At 45.6% G+C, this 26,871-nt stretch overlaps 1 protein-coding gene across 1 annotated transcript; it reads right to left on the reverse strand.

Moving 5' to 3' along the window:
- Positions 1-1,532: 1,532 nt before the first annotated feature.
- On the reverse strand, positions 1,533-12,785 carry Serping1 (serpin family G member 1). The gene is made up of 8 exons (XM_052723425.1): positions 12,699-12,785; positions 12,136-12,213; positions 10,509-11,031; positions 8,867-9,001; positions 6,222-6,425; positions 5,905-6,041; positions 3,369-3,588; positions 1,533-2,008 (listed from the first exon to the last, which is right to left on the reverse strand). Exons 2-8 carry the CDS (start codon positions 12,187-12,189, stop codon positions 1,755-1,757), a joined length of 1,527 nt encoding a protein of 508 aa, XP_052579385.1. The 5' UTR covers positions 12,190-12,213; positions 12,699-12,785; the 3' UTR covers positions 1,533-1,754.
- Between the last annotated feature and the right edge of the window lie 14,086 nt (positions 12,786-26,871).

Consider the following 26,871-nt stretch of genomic DNA (forward strand, 5'->3'; position numbering starts at 1 on the left):
TGGAGTGTGTGTGGACAGAGCTGGGGAGGGGAGGCTGGGACCAGGCTAGATCCTTCACCTCATCAGGAAGAGAAGCTGATGGGTTAAATCAAGGAACTGTGGTCTGCACGCTTGAGGCTGGCTGTGCTTTAAGTAGGAAAGAAGGGAGAGAGGGAGGAGAGTGTGAGACATATTGAGGGGTGGAGAGAAATAGAGAAGGAACGATGAGGCAGCAGCAAAGAGACGGGTGAGGAGGGAGAAGGAGGAAGAGGAACACAGGAAGAGGAGAGAACTGAAGCATCAGGGAATTCATGAGTACAGCCTAAAAAAAAATTTGGAGGCAGAGATGAAAACATTTTGTTGTTGTTTTTTTTGTTTTAGACAGTCTTGTTATGTAGCCCAGGATATCCTCCAATTTGTGTTCCTCCTGCCTTAGCCTACAGAGTGTTAGAATTACAGGTTTGAGCCACAGCGCCCAGGAGAAAACCTTTCCAAAAAAGACTTTGAACAGCCTGAGTTAGCCATGCAAAGTTATTATTATTATTATTATTATTATTTTGAGACAGGATTTTTATGTGTAGTTTTGGTGCCTGTCCTGGATCTTGCTCTGTAGACCAGGCTAGCCTCGAACTCACAGAGATCTGCTTGGCTCTGCCTCCAGAGTGCTAGGATTACAGGCGTGCACCACCGCCGCCCAGCTCCCATGCAAAGTTATTGCAGTAATTAAATGTCTGCAAAACTCTTAGCAGAATGCCTATGATTATTCCCCACCTTGCTTGTTACTATTGCTATTGCCACATTTTTAATTTATTTTTTATGTTTAATGTGTTGTTGGTTTCCCTGCATGTAGGTCTGTACACCATGTACATATCTAGTACTTGTGGAGGGGGAAGGGTATCAGGTGTCCTGGAACTGAAATTGCAAAGAGTTATGAGTTGCTGTGGATGCTGGGAATTGAACCCAGGTCTTCTGGAGGGACAGCAAATGCTCTTTACCACTGAGCTATCTCTGCAGCACCTAGTGCTACATTTTTTTTTTTTTGCACATAAATAATCAAGATAAGGATTGTGGCAGATAAATCGCATTTGTGGCCCTCAGTTAATGGCTCTCTACCCCATAACTTCATAGTGGCTTTTCACTCTAAATCTAGATTTCACCATGCCAATTGCTGATGGAAAATGGTAAACTTGATATAGGCAGACATGAGAGAAAGAGGCGGTGTTCTCAGAACAGAGGTCATCCTGGCAGCAGGACATAAGAGACATGTAGATGAGTGTCGAAAAGTGTGACGCAAGGCCATCAAAGACCAGTCATCCCCCAACCAACCCGCTAACTATGGAAGACGCTTTCATATGCCCAGGGAAGCTGAGCTAGTCAGGTCAGCAAGACCACTGGCCAATCCTGCCACGGAGGGGGAAATAATAAATGGTCGCTGGTTTTAAGCCACTAAGTTTAGAGTGGCTTATTCCACAGTAGTAAGTTGCTGATGCAGGAAGCACGGTAATTGTTTACTGACATCGAGGCAACTAATACCCATAGGCAAGCAAGAGAAGGAATGTCTGCAAGTTTTATTTGTTGAGTCTGGTAAACCTGAACCATCAAGCGGCAAAAACTGGTTTAGAGAGCATGCCGATGCCATCGGGCTGGTGGGTGAGAACAGTTCCCTCTGCCAGATCCTAAGGCTGGAAGTGGCTAGGGAAGGCAGTGGCAAGGCAATAACTGGATGAGCTGAAGCCTGGGTGGCAGGGCTTACTCAAGCCCGACTCCTGCCTGTCTCAGGCCCTGGGGTCGTAGACCCGGCCCATGAAGACTGGGAACTTGTGTTGCTGGTCCCAGAGCAGGAAGAGGAAGGGTTGCTGCACCTCAAAGATGATTAAGTTTCGGGCCACAGAGACAGCAGAGGCTGCAGCTGCCTCCACACCTGTCTCTGTTAGCTCCAGCACCGTCTGGTGCTTCATGGCAGACACCTGAAGATCTGGGTCCTCAGTCAGCCCACACAGGTTGAGATCGTAAGTGAAGTCAAAGAATTCTAGGGCAAAACAAGAGAAAAAAAAAAAAACAGAGATCAGCAGGAATCCAGTGGTGGTGCACACCTTTAATCCCAGCACTTGGGAGGCAGAAGCAGGTGGATCTCTTGTGAGTTCGAGGCCAGCCTGGTCTACAACCCAAGTTCCAGGACAGCCAGGGCTACACAGAGAAATCTTGTCTCAGAACAACAAACCAACCAACGAGAGATCAGCAGGAAACTCTTGGTGGGTGTAGATTCTGCTCTTAAATTTCCTAGGTTAGTCTCAAATTCTTCTTGTCTTTCCCTTCTCAGACCCTACACCATGCCTCCTGGTCTTGTAAGTGGGAACCCGTTAGCGGACCCAACCACCATTCTCTGCCCACCGCCAACTCTCCCCTGAAAAAATGACATATTCCTTCCTTGTCTCCAAGGACTTTGGGAAATAAATAGAGATGGACAATATGCTATAAAATGAGATCATAGGAGAGTATAATGCTGGTAAGAAATGTATTCTGGTCTCTGCCCTAAATTTCTGACAAAGAACTCCTAAAACCTTAACATTTCCTTAGCAACAGATGTGCTGGCAGCATATTTTGTTTTAGTATTTGAGGTTTTTTTTTTTTGGTTCTGGTTTTTTGAGACAGGGGTTCTCTGTGTAACTGCCCTGGCAGAACTCTCTCTGTAGACCAGGCTGGCCTCAAACTCACAGAGATCCTCCTGCCTCTGCCTCCCAAGGGCTGGGATTAAAGGCTTGTTCTAACACTACCCAGCTAATATTTGGTTTTTGATCTCTGCTCCTAAAGCCCTTGCAATTCCTCAGCAGCAGGAGCACTTGGTGTATCTTTTAGTCTATTATTTGGTTTCTGATCCTGGTTTTAGAAAATCAGATTATATATTAGGTGGTCAGAACAGGAAATGAGTGACAGATCTAGCTAGAGATAAAGTCAAAGGTTAGAAAATGGTGCTTCTAAAGTCTCCCCAAAACTCAGAAACCCCAGACTCCTATCTAGATGGATTTAAGCTTATTCTGTGCGGTGGTTGACTAGTGGATGTGGCCAGGAAGTGAATGTCCACAGCCCATCAGGGTCTCCTGTTCCAGTGAACCCCAGTAGAAATATCCAGAGAGCTGGAGATCTGGACTGGTCTTCTGGTTTGACTCTAACTAGTTCAAAGGTAAGACATGCAAACTTTGGGCAAGTCACGGGGAGTTTCTGAGTTTCAGTTTTCTCAGTGACTTCACGGGCTAAAGCAACTCCTACAGTTGAGCAGTAAGCTTATGTTACAAGTGAAGAAAAGCACTCTAGAAGGAGAGCAACGTTTTAGTACCACCTTGCCCCTCTCCCTCGTGACCCGGGAGTAACCTGAAGCGGCCAGGGCTCACCCATTTTCTCCAGGATGGACAGCATGTCTTGGCTGCTCTTTACTTTGATTCGGGGCATCATCAGGTAAGTGGGCTGGTATCTAGACAGCTCCAGCTTCTTCATGATGGCCTTGAAGACAGTGGGGGTGAGTGCCTCTTCCATATCTTCAAGTCTGTGCTTCTGGCTCCGGGGCACCATGATCACAAAGCTCAGGTTCTGAGAGAGCTGTAGCTGCCCCACCTAGGGAGTCAGGGATACTCCGTATTAGCTCTTCCAATCCAAGCTCTTTCCTCTCCTCCCCCCCGGCCCCTGTGCCCCAAGACTGTCTTTCAGTGTGTACTGATTCAATAAGCACCAGCCAGGCCTGACTACCATGCTGTGCCATGAAATGGGGATGCCAGTTGGTCAGACTGAAGTGCGCTGGTCCTGGTGAGAACCGGAAGAATGAGCACAAGTTTTGGATCATACCCTGACTAGCTTTGTAATAACAGAGAAGGGGGGTGGGTTTTCCCTCCCTCTCTCCCTTCCTTAAATAGGGTCTTATGCAACCCAGGATGGGTTCAAACTAACAGAGGATGACCCTGAACAACAACTTCTTCTTCTTCTTCTTCTTCTTCTTCTTCTTCTTCTTCTTCTTCTTCTTCTTCTTCTTCTTCTTCTTCTTCTTCTTCTTCTTCTTCTTCTTCTTCTTCTTCTTCCTCCTCCTCCTCCTCCTCCTCCTCCTCCTCCTCCTCCCTCCTCCTCCTCCTCCTCCTTCCTCCTCCTCCTCCTCCTTCCTCCTCCTCCTTCCTCCTCCTCCTTACCCCCTCCCCTACCCCCTGTTTTTCCTGAAACTTGCTTCATAGACCAGGTTAGCCTTGAACTCACAGACATCTGTCTGCCTCCTAAGTGCTGGGATTAAAGGGGTGAGCCACCACCACCCGGCTGATCCCAAACTTTTGATCCCCCTGCCTTCACCTCCTACATGCTAGGATTACAGATACATAACACCACAGTTAGTTATATGAGGTGCCGGGGATCAAACCTACAGCTTTGTGTATGCCTGGCAAGCATTCTACCAACTGAGCTTGAGATGTAATTTATTTAAGCCCTGTTTCTTTTATATTTCAAATCATCTCTAGATTACTTCCAATACGGAATACAAAACTGCCATGTAAACAATTGCTATACTTTTTGTTTAGGGAATAATGGAAAGAAAAAAGTTTGTGCGTGTTCAGTATAATTTTTTCTCAAATGTTTTCTGTCCATGGATACACCATGGATATGGAAAGCTGGCTCAAAAAACCCTCCCCAAGAGTCACAGAGATACACACACCCCAGTGGAAAGGTCAGGAATGCTTAGGCACTGGACTGGGAGAATTTACTAACTAGAATCTTTTGGGCTCCATATTCTTTTTTCTTTCTTTCTTTCTTTCTTTCTTTCTTTCTTTCTTTCTTTCTTTCTTTCTTTCTTTCTTTCTCTCTCTCTCTCTCTCTCTCTCTCTCTCTCTCTCTCTCTCTCTCTCTCTCTCTCCTCCCTCCCACCCTCCCTCCCTTCCTTTCTTTCTTTGTTTCCCTTCTCTTTTTTTGTTGTTGAGATGGGATTTCTCTGTGTAGCTTTGGAGCCTGTCCTGGAACTTGCTCTGTAGACCAGGCTGGCCTCAAGCTCACAGAGATCCGCCTGCCTCTGCCTCCCGAGTGCTGGGATTTAAGGCATGCGCCACCACCGCCGCCCGGCTGTCTCCTTTTTTTGGCAGGGTCTTTCTATTATATAACTTTGGCTGTCTTGGAACTTGATATGTAGACTAGGCTGGCCTTGAACTCACAGAACACCATCTGCCTCTGCCTCCAGAAAGCGAGGATTAAAGGCATGCACCAGGAAGCCTAGCTTGGCCTCCATATTCTGTTTTTTCTCCCTCCTTAACCACTAGAATTATACTGTTCAATTTCTGCTAAAGAACTTAATTCAGTCTGTTGTGGGGGCACATACCTTTAATCCCAATACTTGGGAGGCAGAGGCAGGTGGATCTCTGAGATCCAGGCCATCCTGGTATACAGAACGAGTTCCAGGAGGGCCAGTAGCACACAGAGAAACTTTGTCTCAAAAAAACAAAACACAACAAAAAAATTAAATAAATTTAATACCTGTGTTTACATATACTTAACACATATCTGCACCTACACAGCAATACCTCTATAAGTATACTTATGCATGTGCATACTGTACAAAGTGTCCACACACAGAAGACATAGCAAGCTACCAGTGTACCCAGAGTGGTGGCTGCTAAGAGAAAGAGATGCACAGAATTAAAACAAGACTCACTTTTTGCCATTTGATGCAGTAGAGATGAATGAAGAAACTTTAGAATCATGTCTAGACTCATGCCTTCCAGCCTAAAATTCCCTGCCTCCAAAACTAGAGAGAGGAGAAGGAGAAAGAGCGTGGGGCTACTAGATGGAAGAAACAGAAATGGGGAATTTACAAGCAGGCACTCCATACTGATAAGGCCGTTGCAGAAAGGAAGTCAAGACACTCAGATATGTCTGAAGCAGGAATGGAATGAGCCAAGAACTTACCCTGGCCTTCAAAGTCTGGTCGCTGAAATGGGCCATAGGGTACTTTTTGCTACTCATCATGGGTACTTTAATCACAGAGTTTTTGTAGAGGAAAGATGCCTTCATTTTTGTTTCGTCAAATGTTTTCTTCCACTTGGCTAAAGGAAGAAAGGGCGGCTGAAACGCAGGTAGGGACAAAAAGGTGTTAAAGGCCCTGTGAGGGAAGGGGTAGGATGGTCACAGAGGAATGTGGCTGTGGAACTCTGAGGTTGGTGAAGACAGGATGGAATGGAGGCAGGACCGCGCTAGGCACACTACCTGCCTGCTGCTTTCCTTACCACTCAAGTAGACAGCGTTCAGCAGGACAAGGCGGGTGTCGGAGGGCAGGCTGTCTAGCAGCTGGCTGATCTTGTGGTTGGTGTTCTCAGCCACCCAGGTGTTGATGAGTTCTAAGTTAGCTTCACTGTCTGGGCCCAGGACTCTGGGGCTGCTTCCATACAGGCTCTGAGAGGCATTCACATAGGTGTCCCTTATGGCCAGGTCTGAGGGGCAGGACAAGAGAGGCAAGTATGAGTCCTCTGAATAATCCAATCCAAGTTCAAAGAGCAAGTCTGGGAGTGAGCACACTTCCCATGTGTTTTATTAGTTTTGCTTGTTTGTTTTTTTTTCTGAGACAGAGTCTCACCATGTAGCTCTGGCTAGCCTAGAACTCATGTAGACCAGACTGGCCTGGAACTGACAGAGATCTGCCTGCCTCTGCCTCCTGAGTGCAGAGATTAAAGACCATCACATCTGTTGGGGTTCCCGTGGTTCTTCCTGCTCACTCCAGTGAACACTCTAGCATTTTGCTGGAGCAAGGACCAGCCCACTCCTCTATTATGTGCAAATCTATTATATGCAAATCGGACTTAAGAAAACAAATCCTGAACTAAGAGCAGCAAAACTACTCCTAGGCACCCCTGCTGCTTCTGCTTGCTGGTGACTAGTGCTTGGCTAGACAACCTTCTGTGATGTTGCTTGCACTTGACTTTCCCCTCTGTTCTTTCCTTATTCCGCAGGAACAGACCCTACTTTTCAAGCCTCAGTGGAAGTTCATGACAAGACTTCCTGACTTTTGCTCTCATGGCCCAAGTCTACTGGAGAAAATGTGAGTGCTTGGAAGAATAGACTGTTTTACTGAACTAAATAGATCAAAGTATTTCCCCAGGTTTGGCCTAAGACTCAGAACCTTTGCAGAAATATGGATGTGGGTGGGCAGGATGCAGGATGCCCTAAAATATTGAATGTGGTGGAAATGTCCATTAACTGAACAAAAGACATCACTGGTTGTAAGTAGGTAAGTAATGCAGTATGTATTGAAACCTCTGAGTCATATCTATATCTATCTATCTATCTATCTATCTATCTATCTATATATATATATATATATATATATATTCATGTCAAAAAGAAACATTTTAGCCAGGAAGCAGTGGCCCATGCCTTTAATCCCAGCACTTGGGAGGCAGAGCCAGGTGGATTTCTATGAGTTCGAGGCCAGTCTGGTTTACAGAGTGAGATCTAGGACAGGCACCAAAACTACAGAGAAACCCTGTCTCAAAAAACAAAAACAAACAAACAAAGATACATTTTAATGCCAGGTGTGGTGGAGCATGCCATTAACCCAAAAGCTTGGGAGGCAGAGGCATGAGATCTCTGTGAAGTCAAGGCCAGCCTAGTTTACATAGTGAGATCCCGTCGAGGGGGGTGAGTGGCAGAGATTGAGATATTAGGCAATCTCCTTTCCCTTTTTCTTTATTTTTCCTTCCCTGTATTTTCACAGTTTTCTACAAATATGGCTTTCATAGTTAAAAAGAAAAGAAAAAGCCAAGCATGATAGCACATGTCTACAATCTCAACAAGCTAGACCAGAGGACTGCCACAAAAGTGAGGCTATGTCTTTAATCTCAGCACTCAGAGGCAGAGGCCAGCCTGGTCTACAGAGAGAGTTCCAGGACAGCCAGAGCTGTTATACAGGGAAACCCTGTCTTGAAAAGAAAAAAAATTGAGGCTACAAAGAGAGGCTGTCTCAGGAAATAAGTAAACTGAGGAAGAGGGCTGAGAATGTAGCTCAGTGGTAGCACTCATGCAGCATGCACAGAGCCCTGGGTTTAATCCCACGTACCTCAGAGAAGAAAGGAAAGACGTGAGAAAATGTTTTCTTACAAAAGTAAGAAGGGAAAAGTGAAAGAGAAAGTGGACAGAGGGATTAAGCCACATGTGGTAGTGTGTAACCCCAGCACGCAGGAGGCCTGGGCTGCAGGAGAACTGGAGAGGGACTAGATGAAACCTGTGATTTTTAACCTTCGAAAGCAACAGAGCTGTATTTCCTAAGTCATAAATGGGCTCTGGCGAGGCAGGCGGGAGCACTGAATCCTGCCGGTCCACTTCCCTCTCATAGGAAGCGTGCCTCCCACCCCCACCAGCCATTCTGATCCCCCACCCCTACCAACTCCTGAGCAGCTCTGCAGAAATAGTCAGCTCTAGGGTACCAAGTTTACAAACAACTGTGTCAGATTATTTGTAAAGGTTCTTACTATTATCTACTGCTTGCTGGTATTACCTACCTAACACAAACATGTAAATGATAACAAATTCATAAAACACAAAAGTACAAAGGATGAGTCTGAAGACTCCCTGGACCCAAAACTTAGCAAAAAAAATCTTTTGCTTATTTTATGCTTCTAACTCTAACCTTCTAACCTCTAAAGGTTTCCAGCCCTGCTGTTAACAGTTAGGTAGGACTTTCTTATTCTAAAGAATAGACAAATGCAAATGATTTGCCCAGGTCTCACAGGGAGGAGAGTCCTGCTCCTGGAGCCACCTGAAACTCCTGCTGAGACCCCCATCTGCTCTTACTCACCCCAGTACAGTCCCTCCCTCCTCTTTTCCAGGCTTTCTCTTCCCAAATCCTCTACGCTCACTGTCTGCCCTGGACACTCACCTGGGCTGTGGAAGATCTGCGACACAGAAGTGACACCTTTGGGTGAAAAGGCCTTCAGAGCCTGGTGGACACAGGCAAAATCCGTGGGGTAGGAAAGGACGCTCTCTAAGTTGCTCTTGGTGCTGTCTCCAGCCCCTACAACAGAGGACACAGAGAGAGAAGAGTTCTTGGGGGAGGAAGGAGAGAGCCACTATTTGGACTAGGGTCAAGCACTGGCTAGAACGGAGGCTGTTTCCCGCTACAGCGGGGTTTCAGAGCATCAGAACTGTATTCTGGAAGACAGTTCATGTGTCAGGAGGAAGGTGGTAGGCAGTGCTGAATTGTCCTATTAGACTTCCCCAGGGCTTCCAATATTCTCCTTCCCTGGTTTTCCACCTTGGTGAATCCCACACATCTTTCTAACCACTGCTCCACATTAACTCTTACTTAGATGGTTTGGATTTATAAAGGGTCATCCTATAAGCAGAGGCATTTGATCACTATTACAAAAGAGGATGGATGTTCTTCATTATTAAACACTTACTGTGCACGTCTTCTCTGCTACAGCAGCTAAAATTTGTTGAGAGCATTTCTTCTAGTTCAGGGAGTCTAATGTTTCTCCTATGGTATCTTATTAAATTATCACCAAGCCTTTTCCATGGGATACTCACTTTCCTACCATATAGAGGGGGCCCCTGGAGTTTCCGAGACTGTCTTATTAATACATTCAAGGCCACAGAGCTAAAAAGTGAAAGATGAATGCAGGATTTGAACGGAAAAGAATGAAGGGGAACCAACTGACTAGAAAGGACCTCCCAGGAGACTTCGAGGATGTCTGAGGCCAGTCTGGTTGCCATACCTGGGGAGTTGGGCGCTACCAGCATCTCATGCTAAGATGTTAGGATTTGGGGACGTCACGAGAAGGGATCTTGTATGTGCAGTCTCGAGGAGCCTTCCTGGAATTTTCCTTGCTGGGGTGTGAAAAGTGTCATCTCTCTCTCTCTCTCTCTCTCTCTCTCTCTCTCTCTCTCTCTCTCTCTCTCTCTCTCTCTCTCTCTCTCCTGCCTGTGGTAATTTGTCATTGCCTTTCCTAACAGAATCACTCTCATGAAGGGAGAAGGTTTTTTACCTCCCAGGGAGTCAAGGCACCACACTGTCTGATTCTTGGCTTTTGGAGGTAGATATCACCATCTCTACTTAACTGTTGAGAACTCACACTCAAGAGCGCCTAAGTGAACTGCCCATGGCTGCATAGTTAGAAAGTGCATTACCATGATGCTGTCTTAGGTCTACCACTGATGATTTCATCTCCCTTATCACCTTCCACCCTTTGAACCATGACTGGTGACTGGGACCTTATTTTATATGTTGTTAATGAGGCCATAGGGTTTTTTTTTTTTTGGTTTTTCGAGACAGGGTTTCTCTGTGCAGCTTTGCGCCTTTCCTGGGACTCACTTGGTAGTGAGTCCATAGGGTTTTATAAGCAATAGTACCTAATTAAATCATTATTAAGTAAAGCAACGTTCAAGAATGACGACCTACCACCCCACCATGTAGCCCATTTGACAGCTTCTTTCCAGAGACAAAGCCTCGCAGAGATGTGCGATGGGTGATTCCTATGAAAGGGTCCCATGTACAGCCTGGACAGAAGTCAGAGACTTACCAAGAAGGACCTGGGTGAGGAGGCTGGCGATGCTGAATGGGGAAAAGACCATGTTGGTTTCAGCCTTCTTGGTAGCTGAGAAGGCGTGGTAGAGCTTCACAGAAAAATCTGTCAAGGCCTCCGACAGTGTGGCCTCTGAGGACCCTCTGTCTAAATCAGAGCACTGAGCAAGTGGCCCTGAACAGAAGGGCTCAGTAGGAGCCTGGGTGGGAGAATCTGTGGTTGTGGAAGGCTGGCTGGAAGGATCCACGGGGGACTGGCTGGAAGAATTCATAGTGGGCTGGCTGGGAGAGTCTGTGGGCAGCTGCTCAGCTGGTTGGGTGTGCTTGAGGAAGGCTTGGGTAGTGTCAGCAGGATCTTTGGTGGGTACATTGGTTGTTGGCCAGGTAGAAGACTGTACTGTATGCTCAGTGGGATTCAAGGACTCATCTGTTTCAGGGAAGACCTCATTGATTGCCTCTTGAGTGACCAGTGGATCCTGGGTGCTGTGGCTGGTAGTTTCTGGATCTGAGAAAGCTCTATCCTGTGGTGCAAGAAACAGGGTTTCATTTCTTAGTGAGCCATATTTCCCTCAACCACTCCAAGCAGGAAGACTGTGAACACATTGTACCAGTTGCATTTGGTATAGCTTGGCAGGTGAAGGGCCTGGCTTGAGCCACCCCCACAATTCCTTCAGAAATAGGGAATGCTGGGGGAATTCTCTACAGGAGACATGAGGTAATTGCAATTTAGTTGTCAGTTATCTGTGTCCAGTGAGGGCCATGGGAGAAGCTGCTTTCTTGTAACTATGTACTTGTTTTGACTCACTTGCCCCAGTAGTATAGACATTTGCATTTGCCAGCCTTATTTTAGGACTGCAGATTTTCAAAGAGCGGATGTGGTATACCAGTGGGTATTGAAAACAATTAGTATTCCAGCAAAGGAAAGGAAGAATGGGTAGAAATTAGGCGCAGTGGCACGACCTGTAACTCCAGTCATCTAGGCATCTGGGAGGTGGAAACAGGAGGATCTCTTTATGCGGCAATGTTTTCAGAAGCGGGAAGGAAAGTGTATAAAATACTGATCCCTTGCTCAATCGGACATCATGTGCTGACTCCCCAAGGTCACCCAGGATGCCAGCTTTCCAGCATAACACCCTGCTCATCCACCGGAAGCAAGCACTCACTCTTACATGAGTTTACTTTTTATCCCTGTCCTCCTAGGCCACTGGGACCACAGTGCTCTTCACCTTGGTGCGGGCCCAGGTCTGTCTGTCTGCTAGTCTTCTTCCTTGCACCCGGCTTTCTATAGACCGTGACCTGGAAGAGCCTGTCATAACAGCATGGGGAGGGGGGGAGGCAGGTTTCCACAACTTGGGCTTGTCTTGCCTTCTATGACCCAGCCAAGCCCGGCTGGTGAGCTGGGTGGGGTATTCTCCCTTTTATATAATTGGGTTAAGGAAGCCTGGAGAAGGGTCCAGCCCAAGGCTATCCAGCTAATGTATCTTCCAATATAGAACCCAAGACTCTCCTCCTATGCAACGGCTAGACCTGAACTTAAGAATCCCAGGAGGAGTTTCCCTTCTTCGCCAGGGCCTGAAGGGTTAATCCTCACCCCCCACCCCCCACCTCACAGAGGGACCACTTACCCCAGCCAGCAGCAGCAGCAGCAGGAGGGTCAGCGGGGTCAGCCTGGAGGCCATCTGGGCAGCGACGTCAGCTGCGACCTGAGAAGCCAGTTAGCCTCAGAGCCAGCCTGAGCCTTAGGAGCTCAGGGGGGTCCACCCCATCCCCGGGCCCGCCCCCATTCCGCTCCAGGCCTCGACCCTTCTTAGTGTGTTCCCGCCTCCTCCCCCTGGGGCCACCTTCTCCCTGGCTCCACCCTCTGTTTTGTTTTCCCCAAACCGCTTCCCTTTCCCGGCACCGGCTGGCCCTTCTCTCCCTTCACGCCTGGGTCTCAGTCCATCTGTTCAATCTCCCGGGTCCCGCTTAACTAAACAATAAGCCAGGGGCAGCAGGAGAGGAGGGCCAGGGCGAGCTGGGCAGCGCAACTTTGAGGAGGAGGAGGCAGAAGGTTCAAGAGGAAGCAGGCCTGTGAAAACGGCAGAGATAACAAACAAGGGGCTGGAAAGTAGGGGAGAAGGGGGCTGGAGACCTCCCTGCCAAGCCCTCTTGACTTTGTATTCCTCCCCAAAAGCCCCCATTACAAAACCTGATCCCAAGTTCTTGGTCACTAGGCAGCTTCAGGGCGGACTGAGTGGACAGTCGCAGAGGGTCAGCGAGGGTGGGGTGTGGGGGCCAGGCTCAGCTATTGGCTGGTTCAGGACACTGCCCAGTTAAAAATTAAGGATGATTGATCACTAGTGTGAGTTCCCGTAAATCAGCTGGGACAGACTGGGTCTGGCTCTGTGGGCCAGGCTAGGAGTTTAGCCCGGAGCTCCTCCCGGATTGGGGTGGAAATGGGGTAGGATGCACCACAACCAACCGCTCCTCATGTGTCTCACGGATCAAGATAAAAGCAGAAGAAACACAAAACGTGCCCAGCATTTTTGGATAAATGGGTAAAGTAACCCTTTGGAAATAGGATGATAGTTAAGACACCAACCTTTAGAAGCGGTTAAATGTCTGGCCTGTCCATTGCTGTCATTTGGAGGTAAGCCGCAGGATCCTCCCCATCCCTATACATACTCAGCGGATCCAAGTTTGAGAAAGAGCGATCTGAGGCTCTTAGCTGAGCCCTAGTTTCAGTACCTAGTTCCACACAAAACAAAACAACCACAAAAACCAACAACTAAAGCAGAACAACCATCCCAAACCAACCAAACAAAATACAAATCCTGAGGTCCATGTATTTGCGATTGAGTTGTCACAAGAACCCTGGCAAGGAGGAATCCAGGTAAGTTAGAATTTTAAAGTAAGTCCCATGCAGTCTTGGAGTATGCTTGTGATAAAACGTTTTGCCATTGTTGTATATCTAAAATTCAACTTTGACTGAGCAGTCTGTTTGATGTGCTGAATCTGACAGTCCTGTGTCATCTGCAAAAGAAAGGCTGTTCTCTCTGGTAACCTGATGTAGCCATGAAGTTCTGTGACCACCTAACTGCAGGCCTGACCTCTGCTTGGGTTTGCCTTCTTCAGGTTAGCATGAGATCTGATACTCAAAGAAACTCGGAAGACGGGGACAGGAGAGGAGAGCACTCGTATGTCTTCCAGGGGACCTTAGCGAAGACTCTGTGCTTCATTTTCTTTAGCCACTTGGGAGCTCCTAAACCTTAAAGAAGTCCCATAGTATCAGAGCCGTCCTTCGAACAGTGGCAGGCAAATTCCACTTTATACCCCAACTGATGGTCTTGGGGTATCTTGAGCTGTGGATTCTGGGAAATGGCTGAGCCAAACTAAAAGCCAATATGTTCACTGTATTCTTACCAAGTCTTTACCTTTGTCCTCTCATTTAAGTCTCAGGACACCCAGGAAGCAATTACTAATGTTAATCACATTTTAAATGAGGTATTTATTTATTCATTCATTTTATATTAAATGAGGCTCGGGGGCTGGAGGGATGGCTCAGGAGTTAAGAGCAATTGATGCTCTTGCAGAGGATCTGGGTTCAACTCCCAGTACCCACTTGGTAGCTCACAATCATCTGTAACTCCAGCTCTAAGGATCTAATGCCTTCTTCTGACCTTGGCAGGCACCAGGCACACATATATACACACAGGCAAATGTGCAGCATTTGTACACATAAATAAGATAAATAACTGGATTAATAATTTAAGAATGAGGTTCAGAGTAAGTATTAGATCCACCCAAGCTAACAGTGTTATGGTTTGAGTCTGAAATGTCACCCACAGATAAATCTGTGTTGAACACCTGTTCCCACCAATAGGTGCTGGCCCTGTCTTTGAAGGCGGCAGGACTCCTAGGAGAAAGAAGCTAGTTGATGGGAGGACGTAGCTCTTGAAGGTTGCACCTGGCCTCTGAGGCTGGCTAATCTGTCTTTGCTTCCTGGTCTGCCGTGATGTGAACAGCCTCTACTCCATGTTCTAGCAACCGTGAATAGAGCTGCTTACCATGCCCTTCCCACTATGATGGACCGAAACTCTCTGATATTCTGAACCAAAATAAACATTTTCTCCCTGAAGTTGACTATGTCAGGGATTTTGGTCACAGAGACATGAAAGTAACTAACATAGAAAATTGGTACCAGAGTAGGGTAATTTCTGTGACCAAATCTAGCAATGTGTTAAGTAGGCCTTTGGAAGTGGTTTGGGGGGGGGGGCGCGGGGAGAATAAGGAAGACTTTGAAGACGAAGGCCAAGGAAATGCTACACTATTGTAAGCTCTACTCAATGGGCTATTTTGGTGGAAGTTTGGAAGACTAAAAACACCACCAATCAAGATGTAGACAGTAAAGATAGCTCATGAGGTTTCTGACAGTAATAATTCTATTGAGAAATGGAGTATGTTCTGTAGGAAGCTTTCTTGTCGGAACTGCCAGCCCCCAAATAATGACACAGAGACTTATTATTAATTATGAAAGCTTGGCCTTAGCTTAGGTTTTTTAAAAAACTAGCTCTTATAACTTAATTAACCTGTTTCTATTGATCTACATTTTATCAAGTGGCTCAGTTGCCTTTCCTCTGTCCCGTATGTCTGACTTGTTCTGTCCTGCTGGCGTCTCAGGCCTAGATTCATCCCTCTGACTTCCTCTCTCTGCCCGGAAGTCCCGCCTATTCTCTCCTGCCTAGCTATTGCCCTTCAGCTCTTTATTACACCAAACACACTGACACAGCTTCACATAGTGTACAAATATCCCACAACAATGTTCAATGTGGCAAAGAATTTGGCCATTTTCTGTTTAATTCCTGAGATTGTGAGTGGGACTGGATTGAAAAGTAATAGACTAATTCATTTGATAGAACTTTCAAGACAGGCCATGGCATGGTTAGTTCTGGCAGGTTTTAGTCAGGTTTACAGTGAGAATCAGGAACAAAAAGACCGGCAGAAAGATATGAGTCCAGTGTGGCTAGAGAAAGAACATGGATTGTTTAAAGTTGCAGACAAATCAAGTGCAGACAAAGTGGCTATAACTGTTAAAGAGATCAGTGCCATAGAAGAGAAACTGTACTCTTCGCACTGGAACAATAGGAAAGGTGCCTGGAGGGTGAGACTCCATCCATCAAAGGCTGATACAGAGCAAAAAAAATGGAAAAACCATTTGAAAGACTTCCTTTTCTTTTTTTACAGTTTTATTTTTATTTTTGTGTTTGTGTATGTGCATGCACACACATCAGTGTGTGTGCAGAGGACAGAGGTCTCAGATTACCTGAAGCTGGAGTTACAGGTGTTGTAAGTCACCTGATGTGGGTGCTGGGAATTGAACTTGGGTCCTCTGCAAAAATGGTGAGCACTTTTAACTGCTGAGCCAGCTCTCTAGCCCTGAAAGATTTTTTTTTCTTTTAAAAGATAGAGCTTAAAGGCTGTCACACTCAAACATGGCTACCTACGAAAGTGTCTTCCCGGGTTATGCTATCTAGGAACTCAGCAGAGGCCCAAGGGAGCCTGGATGCTACTGGACCTGACAGTGGAACCTGATGTCATCTGCATAGTGTTGATTTTGTAGGCACAGGGAATGAGAGTTTTGTGGTCATGGAAGCTTGCACCCAGATGTTTAAGGAAATCCTGGGAGGCCAGGTATATGTAGCAAGCTCAGAACCCTCCAGTGAATCCCTGAGAGGCCAGTGCATGAAACTGTAAAGGTAAAAAATAAGAAACCTCAAGATGTAGATGCCATAAGTGTGTGGCATCTGATGAAAAAAATTGCAGGCACCTAGTGAAGCCAGCCCAAGAGAGAATCCATTTATAGTACAAGTGAGAAGACCATAGGGGTAGGTATGCCTGTGGTAGTTTGAATGTAATGGGCTCCCATAAGCTAATAGGCAATATTAGGTGTGGTCTTGTTGGAGGAAGTGTGTGGCTTTGAGGTCACCTATGCTCAAGCTATGCCCAGTGACACAGTTCACTTCCTGTTGCCTGTTGATCAAGATGTAGGACTCTCAGCTCCTTCTCTAGCACCATGTCTGCCTGCACTCAGTCATGTCCCGCTTTGATGATGATGGACTAAACCCCTGAAACTGTAAGCCACCCAATGAAATGTTTTCCTTTAAAGAATTGCTCTGGTCATGGTGTCTCTTCACAGCAATAGAAACCCCAGCTAAGACAGTGTCCGAGCCTGTAAAGTTCAGATGGTGCCACTATATGCCTGGAATGCTGGACATGGAGCTACAGGATTTAACATTTACCCCACTGGCTTCAGTCTCACTTGGATCTAATATTTCCATGCTGCCCGCCTGCAGCTTTTAGGGACTCCTGAAGTTGTACTAAATTCATTTTGCATTATGAGATGGCCGGAGTGGGATTTTTTCTTTTCTTTTCTTTTTTCAGTTGGAGCTGAGGACCAAACCCAGGGCCTTGCACTCTACCACTGAGCTAAATCCCTAACTCAGGGGTGGGATGTTATGGTTTGAGTCTGAACTGTCACCCATAGACTCGTTGCTTGTTCTCTAGCTGGTGGCACTATTTTGGGATGGTGCAGAACCTTTAAGAGATGGGACCTAGTTGGTGGAAGTAGGCACTAGGGCTGAGCTTTCAAAGGTAACACCCAACCCCTAATTCCAGTTCATTTTGCTGCCTGGTCTACCACAGTGTGAAGAGCCTCCACCTCATCCCCATCACCTTGGTCAGACATACCCTGTTTTGTCGTCTCTGCTTGGATGTAATGAAAGTCTCTGAAATTGTGGGCCAAGATGAATATTCTCCCTTTAGGTCATCTGTGCTAGAAAGTTGGGTCACTGTTAAGTAAAAGTGACAGGCATACACCCCTAGTAAGCGTCAAAGGTAAGTTAGGATCAGCTCTGGCTGAGGTTGAAATTCTTGTAGTTACTAGCCCCTGCTAGGGCCAATCTCTAGCAGCCAGCAGAATGAGATCCTGCAGTCAGCTCCAGTGCCCCAGCACTCTTTGGCTGAAGTTTCAGGGTGAACAGTAGAGAAGGAGAGAGATTTTCTCTGTTCGTAGATCTCTTTCCTTGAATATTTTGGCCACCACTGTCTGTGTACCCTAGCCATTCACAAGGTTTCTGCATTGTAGCAGCTTTCTTGTTTGATGAAGCTGGAGCTTCAACTGACTGCATCACCATGTTTACAGAATTTCTTCCTAGTGTGAATGATCATTTATCCAACTTGTGTAAAGCTGTGAATTCAGTTCTTCCCCACTGGGGGCAGGTATTTATGCTTTGCATACTTATCTGTGCTTTGTATGACAGCTTTGTCTCTGATTTCCTACCACATACTTCCTTGTGTGGAAGCCACAGTGTTGACAGCCACAAGTAAAAGTTTGATGTGGGTTCCTGGTGTCATTGTTACCACAGATGATATCTGCACTTTATACTTTTACGTATCACTGTCACCTCATGTGGGTATTTTTCTGCTTAGCTCTACAGAGACCAAGCCTTTCTGGAAATCTTCCTCTAGAATGCTCATTCACAACCCTTCTGTTAAAACTCCTATTCTTCTCTTCCTGGCAGTCTCCAGCTGGTACCAAGATGTGGATGGAGATGAGGAATGAAGACTGGAAATTGGGTTCAAATATTTGTTAAGACACAAACTTTCCAATCCTGAAAACCCTAAAGGGCCTTGTTTGTAGCACAAAACTTTTTAGAGTAGAATAGAAACATTTGATGACTCCTTTTACAGACATTCTAAATTGGTTCATTAATTTATTTAAGGTTATTTTATTCTTTCAAGGTTACCAGTACAATATCATATATGTACCTTGTAAAACTTTTAAACAAGTCAAAAATTTATAAAATTGAGTCATTGCAGACACAGTCACTTTTTAATCACTCCATGTATCTCCTTCCAGGATCTCTTATTTATAAAAACATATATAGCACACATGTTGTAGAATATTATTTTAAGATGTGTTACATTTGTTTGTTCTGGGGAACATTTGTTTAATGATGCAAAGATGTGCTGCATTCCTTTTTGTTGCATTGGTTTAACTCTGTGAAGCTATGTTACTGTGCCTGTCTAAAACACCTGATTGGTCTAATAAAGAACTGAACAGTCAATAGTGAGGCAGGAGAAAGGATAGGCAGGGCTGGCAGGCAGAGAGAATAAATAGAAGGAGAAATCTGGGAGGAAAAGAAGAAAGAACAAGAGAACAAGGAGAGGAGGATGGTCAGCCACCCAGCCACCCAGCCACCCAGCCAGCCAGCTATGGAGTAAGAGTGAAAGTAAGATATACAGAAGTAAGAAAAGGAAAAAGCCCAGAGGCAAAAAGTATATGGGATAATTTAAAGTTAAGAAAAACTGGCAGGAAACAAGCCAAGCTAAGGCTGGCCAATTATAAGTAAGAATAAGCCCCCATGTGTGATTTATTTGGGAGCTGGGTGACAGGTACCCCCAAAGAATAATAAGAATAAAAAACAGCCAACAACACATAATTATTATCTGCTCCCTTCTTCCTTCCTTCCTTCCTTCTTCTTTTTTATTTTTCCCCTCTCTCTCTTTCTCCCCACCCCTCACCAGTTTTCAGAAAGGGTCTCATATAGCCTTGGACTCAAACTTGGTATATAAGATGACTTGGAACTTCTGATCCTTCCTTCTGTCTCCACTTCTCAAGTGCTAGGATTTTAATAGGTTTTGTGCTTCCATGCCCAGTTTATGTGGTGCTAGGGATTGAACACAGGGCTTTATGCATGCTAAACAGACACTCTACTAATGGAATTATATCTTTAGCTCCCATAATAATTTTGTTTCTTACTTAATAAGGTATCATGAGAATTTGACTGAGTAATTATATGTAGCCCTAGCTCATTCTTTCTAACAGTTATACAACATTCCATTGTATGGATGTATCACAGATTATTTTTTTTTGATCTCAGGCATAATGAAATTTGAGTTGATTTACAAACTAGCCCTAGCTTCCTGCTGATCCCAGAAGGTTCTGTCAGTTGCTTATGTTGACTCTTCTTGCCCAGCAGCTTACCTGATGTCTTTGCTGCCTTCCTGGGTCTAACGTTTGTCCCAGCTGCTGGTTGTCATCTTAACTTAGGTCAAGAGGTCCAGGTTTGGCTTGTTCATCCAGATGTGAATTTGGTCTTTGTTGTTGTAGGATAATCTTTTTTTTGTTTTGTTTTTTGTTTTTTGGTTTTTTTTTTGTTTTTTCGAGACAGGGTTTCTCTGTGTAGCTTTGCGCCTCTCCTGGAACTCACTTGGTAGCCCAGGCTGGCCTCGAACTCACAGAGATTCGCCTGGCTCTGCCTCCCGAGTGCTGGGATTAAAGGCGTGCCACCACCGCCCGGCTATCTTTTTGTACACTGTGAAGAGGTGTCTTTGCTAAGGCACCTTCTGGTTACTTTAATAAAGAGCTGAATGGCCAGTCGCTAGGCAGGAGAGGGTAGGCAGGACTTCCAGGAGAGAGGGAACTGGGGGAAGAATCTGAGAGGCAAGGAATTTGCCAGTGAGATACGGAGGAAGTCAGCTGTACAATACTAAGGAGAGGTAACTAGCTGTGTGTCAGAATGTAGATTGATATAAACAGGCTAATTTGAGTTTTAAGAGCTAGCTGGGAACAAGCCTAAGCTAAGGAGAAACTTTCATACTTAATAAGAAGTCTCTGTGTCATTATTTGGGAGTTGCAGTCCAAAGAAAGTCCAACTATACTTTGTACTATTTATTTTTCTATAGCTGTGCTAAAACACAACAATCAATTCAACTTAATAGATGTATACCCCCATGCCTGGCTCATGAATTTATTTTTGAAACTGAGCATGTTTGTGGAATCACTTAGAAATAAGTTTTAGGCCGGGCGGTGGTGGCGCACGCCTTTAATCCCAGCACTCGGGAGGCAGAGCCAGGCGGATCTCTGTGAGTTCGAGGCCAGCCTGGGCTACCAAGTGAGTTCCAGGAAAGGCACAAAGCTACACAGAGAAACCCTGTCTCAAAAAACCAAAAAAAAAGAAATAAGTTTTATTTTCTGATGAAATATGTGTTGCAATGGCTGTCTAGAGTCTTCAAATTTCTATCATTTAAAACTATTTATGGTGAAATACAGTTCAGAAGTTCATGTTAATTCATAGGAATAGACATGCAGTTTAATCAAAAACAATAAAGGTAGCATCTGTGAACCATTACTCTGATTAAGAAACAGGGTATTGCCGGGCAGTGGTGGCGCACGCCTTTAATCCCAGCACTCGGGAGGCAGAGCCAGGCAGATCTCTGTGAGTTCGAGGCCAGCCTGGACTACCAAGTGAGTTCCAGGAAAGGCGCAAAGCTACACAGAGAAACCCTGTCTCGAAAAACCAAAAAAAAAAAAAAAAAAAGAAAAAGAAACAGGGTATTATTGACACTCAGCAGTTCTTTTTTTTTTTTTTTTTTTTTTGGTTCTTCAAGACAGGGTTTCTCCATGTGGTTTTGGTGCCTTTCCTGGATCTTGCTCTGTAGACCAGGCTGGCCTCGAACTCACAGAGATCTGCCTGGTTCTGCCTCCCGAGTGCTGGGATTAAAGGTGTGCGCCACTGCCGCCTGGCCTAGCAGTTCTTTCTTGTCAGCCACAATTTCCACTGCTGTAGGATACCAACCATCCTAATGCTATTGCAAATACCTTCTTTCTTTCTTCCCTCTCTCCCTCTCTCCCTCCCTCCCTCCCTCCCTCCCTCCCTTTCTTCCTTCCTCTCTTTTCCCCCCTGTGGTGATGGAGATTAAATCTAGGGCCTATGTGGTAGACAGACAAGCACTCCAACCCATTTCCAGCCCTTGGGCGTTTGTGACAGTCTTCAGTAACTCTGGTTGGTCTTCAGACTGACTGTGTAACCAAGGTTGGCCTTGAACTTCTGATTCTCTTCACTTCCCATGTGCTAGGAGTACAGGCATACACCACCACGCATGGTTTGGCCCTTGAGTGTTTTGAGACAGGATCTCCCTATGTGGCAGGCTGGCCTCAACCCCTCAAGCCTCCTGTTTCTGACTCCTGAATGCTGGAATTAGAGGAGTGCACCATGTGCCCCAGTTTACACCATGCCAGGAACCAAATTCACAGCTTTGTACATGCTAAACGGGTCCTGTCCACTGAGTTATACCCCCAGCCTTGGCTTTGAAGTTTGTTTCACAATGTACATTCCTAGATATCTGACTTCTTTCACTGAAAATTACACTTTTGTGCATGCATGTTCATGTGCGTCCGTGTGTGTGTGTGTGTGTGTGTGTGTGTGTGTGTGTGTGTGGGTGGACACGTGCTTTTGTGCACATATACATCAGGGTCAAAGGACAACTTCAGATGTTGTTCCCAAGGAACCAACCTTGCCAGCCTAGAACTCCCTAGCTAAGCTACCTGACTAGTGAGCCTGGTGATCATCATATCTCTTCCTCCCTAGTGCTAGGATTAGAAGCATGTGCCCCCAAACTGGTTTTGCTCTTTGTTTTTTCACTTTTCTTTTAAAAAAGTAATTAAGAAATGTGTGTGTGTGTGTGTGTGTGTGTGTGTGTGTGTGTGTGTGTGTGCTGTGTATGTGCCATGTGTGTTTGGATGCCTGCAGAGATCAGAAGAGTTCACCAGAATCTCCTGGGACTGGAGCTACAGGTAGTTATGAACTGCCCAACATGAATGCTGGGAACCCAACTTAGGTCCCGACGACAACTAGAGGGAGTTAATTCTCTTCTGCCAGGTGGATCTGAGGGATCAAACTCGGGTCATTAGTCTGGGCAGCAAGCTCTTTTACCCCATCGATCCATAGTTGGCCCCATGCCCATCTTTTTAAAAGTGGCTTCTGGGGACTGAAGTCAGGCCCTCTGTTTGCAAGGCAAGCACTTCACCAAATGAACCATCTCCCTCGCTCGCTCGCTCGGCTGTCTCTAAAAAATAAAATCAACGATTACGGCATGTGGCTGCGGTTTATTTTCATTTCTGCATACTTTGCAGTTACATTTCTTCTCGTTAAATTGGAAGACGTAGAGTCTCACTACGTTTCTCAGGCAGACTTCCTGCTGCAGCCTGCCTCTGAGCTGGGACTGTTGATGTAGGGGATGCATCCCATTACACCTTGTTAGTTCTCAGTTTAGTGTTCTGCAGTTTTATCTGTCTTACTCTTGGTAGATATTTGGGTTGCTTCCGGTTGCAGCCTGTTTTGTGCAATGCTACTCTGGACCTAATTGCCTTCAGCCTGTTTCTTTAGGGCTTGCGCACAGGAGTATCATGGCTAAGCGATGTTATGCAGCCTCAACTTGACTAACGTTTTCCAATGCGTCTTTCCCAGTGTCGGCTCTCCTGGTTTACAAAAGCACTGTGATCATCTTTTTATTTTTTCCTTCTCCTCCTTTTTATTTATTTGTCTCAGTCTGCCCTTCAACCCCTGATCCTCCTCCTGCCTCCACCTGCCAAGTGCTGCGATATTTGCAGTCTATCACCACACCTGGCAAAATTTGTTTGTATTTTGAGATGTCTTTCGAGACAGCATTTCTCTGTGTAGCCCTGGATGCCAAGCTAATCTCAAACTGGAGATTTTCCTGCTCCAGCCTTTCCAGTGCTGGGCTTCCAGGTATATGCCACTAGAGCTGGTGTTCATGGTGGTGCATTTTATATGTTCACCTGGTTATGCCAGTGTTCTGCTATTGGGTCAAACATTCTGGAGGAGTCTATAAGGGACATTTTAATAATTCTGTTTATTTATTTTATTTTGAGACAGGATCTCACTGGGTAGCACTAGTTGGCCTGGAACTTGTTATGTATACCAAGGTGGCCTCAAACTCACAGAGTTCCACCCGCCTCTGCCTCACAATGCTTGGATTAAAGGCATGGAACATCATGCCTGGATTATTTATTTTTAAGATTTATTTTTATTTACGTGTGTGTGTGTGTGTGTGTGTGTGTGTGTGTGTGTGTGTGTGTGCGCGCGCCACGTGTGTGCAGGTGCCCATGGAGAGCAGAAAAAGATGCTGAATACCCTGGAGCTGGAGTTACAGGCAGTTGTATTTATTTATTTGTGGGTCCTGAGAACGGATTCCAGTCCTCTGGGAAACAGAAACAACTGCTGAACCACTGCTCCAGCCTCTTTTTGTTTTCTCTTAATTTTTATTATTTATTTATTTGTGTGTACATGCATAAGCCAGAGGAAAACCTGCAAAAATTGTTTTGTTTTGTGTTTCTTCTACCAATGTGAACCACAGGGACAGAACTTGACCCACTGAGCCATCCAGTCCAGGGTGGTTTTTACAGGAGCTTCACATTTGAGGAAATCAAGTCGCCCTCCATGATATGAGAGGGTCTTGTCCAGTCAGCTAAGGTACTAATAAAACAAGCCCCACACAGCCACCTCTCCAGCAAAGAGGAATTTTGCCAGGAGACTGCTTTCAGGTTAGCTTCCACAGTCACGGGAGCCAATTCCTTAAAATAAATTTCTTTTCTATATATACACATCCTGTTGGTTCTTTTTCTCTGGAGAAACATGACTAATACAGGCCAAACACTAAGGCTCCATATTACATGCTGCCCTGACAGCTGGAGACAATCAGGGGGCTTCAAAAGGCTTGTGGCAAGATTCCCTTCCAGTCTGCTCCCTTGGATAAGGCCTCTAGCTGATCACCTTCCTTGTCAAGGGTATCAGGTATGTTCCTGCTTATCACTGAGCACTGAATTTCAGTTCCTTGGCGGCCTGCAGGATTAGTCAAACAAGTGCCATCCCGGACTCTTGTTATTATGTTGTCTGAATCCCACCACCCCAGCTGTTTATTCTGTTGCTGAGAGTCCAGCCCCTGTGTGGTCCACTGTGACTGGTGTTATCCATGTCCATGGGAATAGCTATCTGTGGCTGATCAACCACCACTCATCTTACTTGTCCAGTGTCTGGTAGTACATGTTAGATGAGAATCTCATCCCCAGGGTGAACAGGAAATGCATGGAACAAAAGCTGCTATTTCTTGGGGCTGGAGAGGTGGCTCCACAATTAAAGCATTGGCTGGCTTGAGTTCCCTGCACTCACTTGCTCGTCACCACCTGTAACTCCAGGGGTCCAGTGCTCCCTTTGGGCCTCCATGGGCACCTGTGCTCCTGTGCACAGACACATGTTGACGTGAAAATCACACCTTTTATTCCCTTAAAGGGAATAAAAAAAGATCCTTATTTTGGAGCTATTTTGAGTGACAATGGCCCTGGAACACAGATTTAGAATACTCCAAATTCCATGTTCTCATGTGGAAGCAGTTTCACGAAGTTTTTATAGTTTTACAGAACAAAAAAAAGTCATAAAACAAGACAAGTTTAAAATGCACTGGTAGGCACACCAGAGGGGCAGGGGTGTGTGTGTTGTTGTTGTTTGTAGCACGAACCTTAAAAGGTCTTATTAATAAAAACAAATCCGGTGCTAGGTATTGGGGTGAACGCTGGAAGATCAGAGAAGCAGAACAAGCCACAGCTACCTCACCCCGCCAATTCCTCAGCTGATCCTGTTTCCTCAGACTGGAAGCCTCTGTGTCCCCATCTTCAAATGGGTCTCAGCTGAACTGCTGCTCTAAAGCCTAAAAGTTTAACCAGGCTCTAGTTCCTGGTCCTCACGCCTTATATACCTTTCTGCTTTCTACCATCAATCACTTCCTGGGATTAAAGGTGTGAGTCATCATTCCTGGCTGTTTCCAATGCTAGGATTAAAGGCGTGTGTGCCACCATTTTCTGGCCTCTATATCTAGTGACTGTTCTGTTCTCTGACCCCAGATAAGTTTATTAGGGTGCACAATATTTTGGGGAACACAATATCATCACAGTTTGTATGTTTTTTTTTTAAGATTTATTTATTTATTATGTATACAGTATTCTGCCTGCATGTATGACTGCAGGCCAGAAGAGGGCGCCAGATCTCATTACAGGTGGTTGTGAGCCACCATGTGGTTGCTGGGAATTGAACTCAGGACCTCTGGGAGAGCACCAGTGCTCTTAACCTCTGAGCCATCTCCAACCCAGAAGGGTTTTTTTTGTGTTTTTTTTTTAAATAGGCCTAGAATGTTATCTGATGAGATGCTTAGCTCTTGGATTTGTGGAAGCTAGTGTTTCACTAAGTTGATAGCTTCTAAGAGGTTTTAGTTTATTATCACGAGGTGTCAGTTCAGATACAGAGTGGGGCAAGGACTGGCTGTTCCAGAAGGCTAACACTAGCCCCAGCTAAAGTCATTAGCTTTCAACTCTACAAAATCCCAATCATCTCTGCAGACACAGTGTCCTTCCCGGAGGTTTTTACTGTCTGTTCTTCACAGTCAGACACTGCTTATTTTCAAGAATTTTTATTCACACACATATAAATAAAATCTTTTTTTTTTTTTAAAAAAAAGTTACTGTTTCTTGGCTGGGCGGTGGTGGCACACGCCTTTAATCCCAGCACTCGGGAGGCAGAGCCAGGCAGATCTCTGTGAGTTCGAGGCCAGCCTGGTCTACAGAGTGAGTTCCAGGACAGCCAGAGCTACACAGAGAAACCCTGTCTCGAGGGAAAAAAAAAAAAGTTACTGTTTCCTTAAATCCTCACTAACTTCTGCTAGTGCCATAATTAGAACTCTTAGCCAATCTATTGATATCTCATTGTGGTCTTCATTTTTATTTCCTTGCTAACAAATGAGTTAGGCAATCATTCATGTTTATTGTCTGTTTTCTTTGTTGGTTTTACTGCTCATCACAGTTGTTTTCCTCCTGGCCATACAACTAGGCACAGCCACAGCCTGGCACAGCCATTTCTCACCCGCACCACCGAATCTTCACTGGACTTATCTCCCCTCTCTCCTTCCATCGCTTCTCCAACCCACAGTTAGAGTCTCTAGAATATGAGTTGGTTCTCCATGGGAAACCATTCTCCTGCAATGCCCCTTAAAAGGATGTCTTACCACATGAATAAGGCTGTCTAAATTCTCTTCTCTGGTCGTTGAGACTGATGTCCAAGCTGACCTCTGTCTCCCTGTCCAACTTCCTCTGCCTTACTCAACTCAGCTCATGCCACCTACACACACACACACACACACACACACACACACACACACACACACACACTGACTTCTGGAAGATTCTTGACTATATCTTTGCTATTCTCTGTGCCAACACTGCTTCTGCACTAACTTTCAGCACATAGGTTGTATTTTTCTTTTCTTGAGAAAGCATCCCACTATATAGCCCTAGTTGGCCTTTAACTCACAGAGCCTGCTTCTGCCTCCCAGACTGGCATTAAAGGTGTGTGCTGATATGCCCAGCTGGAATTTCTTTTTGTTGGTGTTTTGTAGTGCTGGGAATGGAACTTAGAGCCTCACATGTACTAAGCGACACCCTCAGCCCCAAGGCTGGGAACTTTACTTCTTTT

The sequence above is a fragment of the Peromyscus californicus genome, unplaced genomic scaffold (genome assembly GCF_007827085.1).
Source record: "Peromyscus californicus insignis strain IS unplaced genomic scaffold, ASM782708v3 Scaffold_7__1_contigs__length_154581171, whole genome shotgun sequence".
NCBI classification, from domain to species: Eukaryota; Metazoa; Chordata; class Mammalia; order Rodentia; family Cricetidae; genus Peromyscus; species Peromyscus californicus.

Bases quoted from the DNA above. Each gene is read 5' to 3' on its own strand.
- Serping1 (XM_052723425.1), bottom strand. From the start codon at position 12,189: ATGGCCTCCAGGCTGACCCCGCTGACCCTCCTGCTGCTGCTGCTGCTG. The intron at 9,002-10,508 runs GTAAGTCTCTGA...CCTCTGTTGTAG, and splicing joins CCTCACCCAGGTCCTTCTTG to GGGCTGGAGACAGCACCAAG. The intron at 6,042-6,221 runs GTAAGGAAAGCA...TTCTTCCTTTAG, and splicing joins GAACGCTGTCTACTTGAGTG to CCAAGTGGAAGAAAACATTT.